At 40.7% G+C, this 3,552-nt stretch overlaps 1 protein-coding gene across 1 annotated transcript; it reads right to left on the bottom strand.

The window, feature by feature from the left end:
• Positions 1-261: 261 nt before the first annotated feature.
• LOC133530266 (gastrula zinc finger protein XlCGF26.1-like) lies at positions 262-2,750 on the bottom strand. Its single transcript, XM_061868141.1, has 2 exons — positions 2,694-2,750; positions 262-2,099 (listed from the first exon to the last, which is right to left on the bottom strand). Exon 2 carries the CDS (start codon positions 2,053-2,055, stop codon positions 871-873), a length of 1,185 nt encoding a protein of 394 aa, XP_061724125.1. The 5' UTR covers positions 2,056-2,099; positions 2,694-2,750; the 3' UTR covers positions 262-870.
• Positions 2,751-3,552: the final 802 nt, after the last annotated feature.

Genomic DNA, 3,552 nt, shown 5'->3' on the forward strand with positions numbered 1-3,552 from the left:
GGCCCGATTTTTGGCCGAGAATGCCGAGACCGAGACCGAGACCGAGATCTCGGTCGGACCTTAATTGTACAAATAAGTGTAAAATAGTTGAAGAGCATTTCCTCTTATTCCGATATTTTCAAGCTGTTTTAGAATAATGTCAAAGTTTACGCAGTCAAAAGCTTTTGACATATCGATCAAGAGGGAGGCACAAAGGTTTTTGTTGTTTACACTCTCCCAAACAAGCTTTAACGCTTTAAAAGAAAAATAAAACAATAAAAATTAATATCACCAACGTTTTATTTCATGTTAGTTTTATTAATTTAAAAATTTATTGTGTTGTGTCAAATCTACTAACAGAATAACAAAAAGTCCATATGCATTGAGTGTTGACACATTATCCGTAAACAGGTTATAGTTTTTCATATTATATCTTTAGTAGTTGAGTAAGGACACCAGATGCGTTTCCTCAAATCTGGTGGGAACACAGCCTTACTGTCCAGGTCGGTAGCGAGGGATGTGTTTGTTATAAGAACCAATAGAATCACTACACGCTGAGCGAGGAAAGGAAAACAAATGATGTGATTCTTGGTTCTTAAACAACACATCCCTCGCTACGCATCCTCGCACATCTCTAGTGGAGACGCAACCTGAAGCAGCCTCTCGCCACTACACACGCCACTCGCTCGTCCTGCACGACACACGCCGGCACGACACCGGGAACACATCGTGCAAGGGAGCCACGACACATACACCACATAGCCCACACCCGACACATGTTCTGTAGGAACTATTTCTGGGTTTTTCACCGGAATGTTTCGTTCTAAGATGTCTTTGTAAATCATATTTATATCCACTTCTGTAGTTGCAGTGGGTACAAAGAAAAGGCTTTTAGTCAGTATGTATCATCTCATGTTTTAGCAAGTCTCCTTTCCGATTGGTCTTATATACGCAACTGCTACATTTAAATAGCTTCGTCCCAGTATGTATCGTCAAGTGTCTTTGTAAGTATGACTTCCGTCTGCATTTGTAATCACAGTGGCTACACTGAAATGGCTTTGCCCCAGTATGTATCATTAGGTGTCTTTGTAAGTGTGACTTCCGATTGCATTTGTAATCACAGTGGCTACACCGAAATGGCTTCGCCCCAGTATGTATCATGAGGTGTTGTTGTAAGGTTGACTTATTTCTGCATTTGTAATCACAGTGGCTACACTGAAATGGCTTCGCCCCAGTATGTATCATCAGGTGTCTTTGTAAGTTTGACTTCTGAATGCATTTGAAATCACAGTGGCTACACTGAAATGGCTTCGCTCCAGTATGTATCATCAGGTGTTGTTGTAAGTTTGACTTATGTCTGCATTTGTAATCACAGTGGCTACACTGAAATGGCTTCGACCCAGTATGTATCATCAGGTGTCTTTGTAAGTCTGACTTCCAACTGCATTTGTAATCACAGTGGCTACAATGAAATGGCTTCTCGCCAGTATGTTTTCTTTCGTGTCTTTGTAAAATAGAACTAGTACTGCACTTGTAGTCGCAATAATTACATTTGTTAGGCTGTTTTCCAGTGAGTATTCTCTGTTGCCTCCGATTGTGTGTCTTCTTGTGACGTCGCAGATTTGATTCAACTCTGCATTTGAAATCACAGTCGCTACACTCAAAAGGTTTTCCAGCAAAGTGTATTGTTTTGTGTTTGTGTAAATCACTTTTACACAAACTTGTGTAACTACAGTGACTACAATTGAAGTTTTTTTCCAAAGAGTGACTCTTTAAATGAGTCTCCAAAGTCTTCTTGGAACTTGTTGTATACGCACAATCAGCACACATGAAATTTGTGACACCGTGTTCGCTTTTCTCGTGTTCTATTACAAGCAATTTGGTTTGAAACGTAAAACTACAAGAATCACAAGCATATCTCTTGGGTCCAGACGATAAGTGGGTATATTGTAAGTGATTCCTTAAAATAGACTTATTTATAAAACGTTCGCCACAGAGTTCGCAGCTGTATGGTTTGCCTCCGCTGTTCGCAGTGGCGTCGCCGCGGAGGCGCTCGAGCACCACGGAACAAGCCATCGCGAGCTGTTCCCTGGCGCGGGCGGCGCTGCCGTCCGAACACACTGGAACACAAATTAACAAAACAATCTAAACGGATTATATCGCGTATGATTAATTTAACAAACATTTCGACAATGTGCAGGATTGTTATCAAAATACATGTTTATTTATTTTTTAAATTTTTACCGAGCTATAACAGACGCAACCATAAACACACAATTAGCGAACAATTAAAATATCCTCGGTTTTATATCACGAATATGGATGATAAGCAGTGGTGGCCGAGTGCATATGACTTCGGACCCGTCCCGTCCCGGGTTCAAGTCCTGGCTCGTGCAAATGAGTTTTTCCGAATTTATTTACGAAATATTTGTTGATATTTACCACCAGCTTTTCGGTGAAGCAAAACCTCGTGGGAAAACCTGCATACATCTGTACTTAGTGAAGTCTCTAACCCGTAGAGGGCCAGCGTGGGGACTAATGTCCAAGGTGTATATAGGCTGAATTATATATGGGTGGTACAAGGCCATAATGAATCCATATTCATTATGTCCGAAGCGAACATTAGTAACCAATGGACCCATGTCGTGCAAGTATAATGTAGGGTGGCTCGTACCGTATTATGTGCAGTAGTGTCTGTGTGTCGCAGTACTCACCCGACACGCAGTCCTCGTCACTCGCCGCGGCCGACACCTCCGACTTGACTGCCCGCTCCTCCACTACAACAACAACTCTACTTCAGGCTGTGTCTTACATTACGGTACGCATTTTCGAGCATGGATTATGGAGCGACAGGGTTTGGTATATGGGCAAAAATAATGCTTGAATCCATGCAGGACACGGTGAAGGAAACATCGTGAGGAAACCATACTAACCCCAAAAGGCATAGTTTCTATGGGTTGGAAAGTCAGGACAGATATCAGACGTTTTCGTAAAGACTTGTACCTACGCCAATTCTTGGGATTAGTTGCCAAACGGACCCCAGACTGAGTATCTACTTTACTAAACAGCTAGTACGGCGACGAGGGTACTAAGAGGGTACTTAAGCTAAGTGGGCACTATCTTCAGTTGGGGCGCTGTTTACTGTACAATGGATCTTAAACAAAGTCTCATCACAATCTACCGATAGCCCGGATTAGTTACAAATATCTAATCTGTGCTGAAACTCAAAAAAAATGATATTAGAAACCTCAATATCATTTTGTAGACCTATCCATAGATACCCCACACGTATGAGTTTGAAGAAAAAAAAAAATTTTTTTTTTAATTTTATGACGTATTAAAAACTACTTACTAGATCTCGTTCAAACCAATTTTCGGTGGAAGTTTGCATGGTAATGTATATCATATATTTTTTTTTAGATTTTTCATTCTGTTATTTTAGAAGTTACAGGCCCCCCTGTAACTTCACACATTTTTTCACTTTGGAAGTGTCTCTCGCGCAAACTATTCACTTTAGAAAAAAATTATATTAGAAACCTAAATATCATTTTTGAAGACCTATCCATAGATACC

The sequence above is a fragment of the Cydia pomonella genome, chromosome 22, assembly GCF_033807575.1.
Source record: "Cydia pomonella isolate Wapato2018A chromosome 22, ilCydPomo1, whole genome shotgun sequence".
Classification (NCBI taxonomy): Eukaryota; Metazoa; Arthropoda; class Insecta; order Lepidoptera; family Tortricidae; genus Cydia; species Cydia pomonella.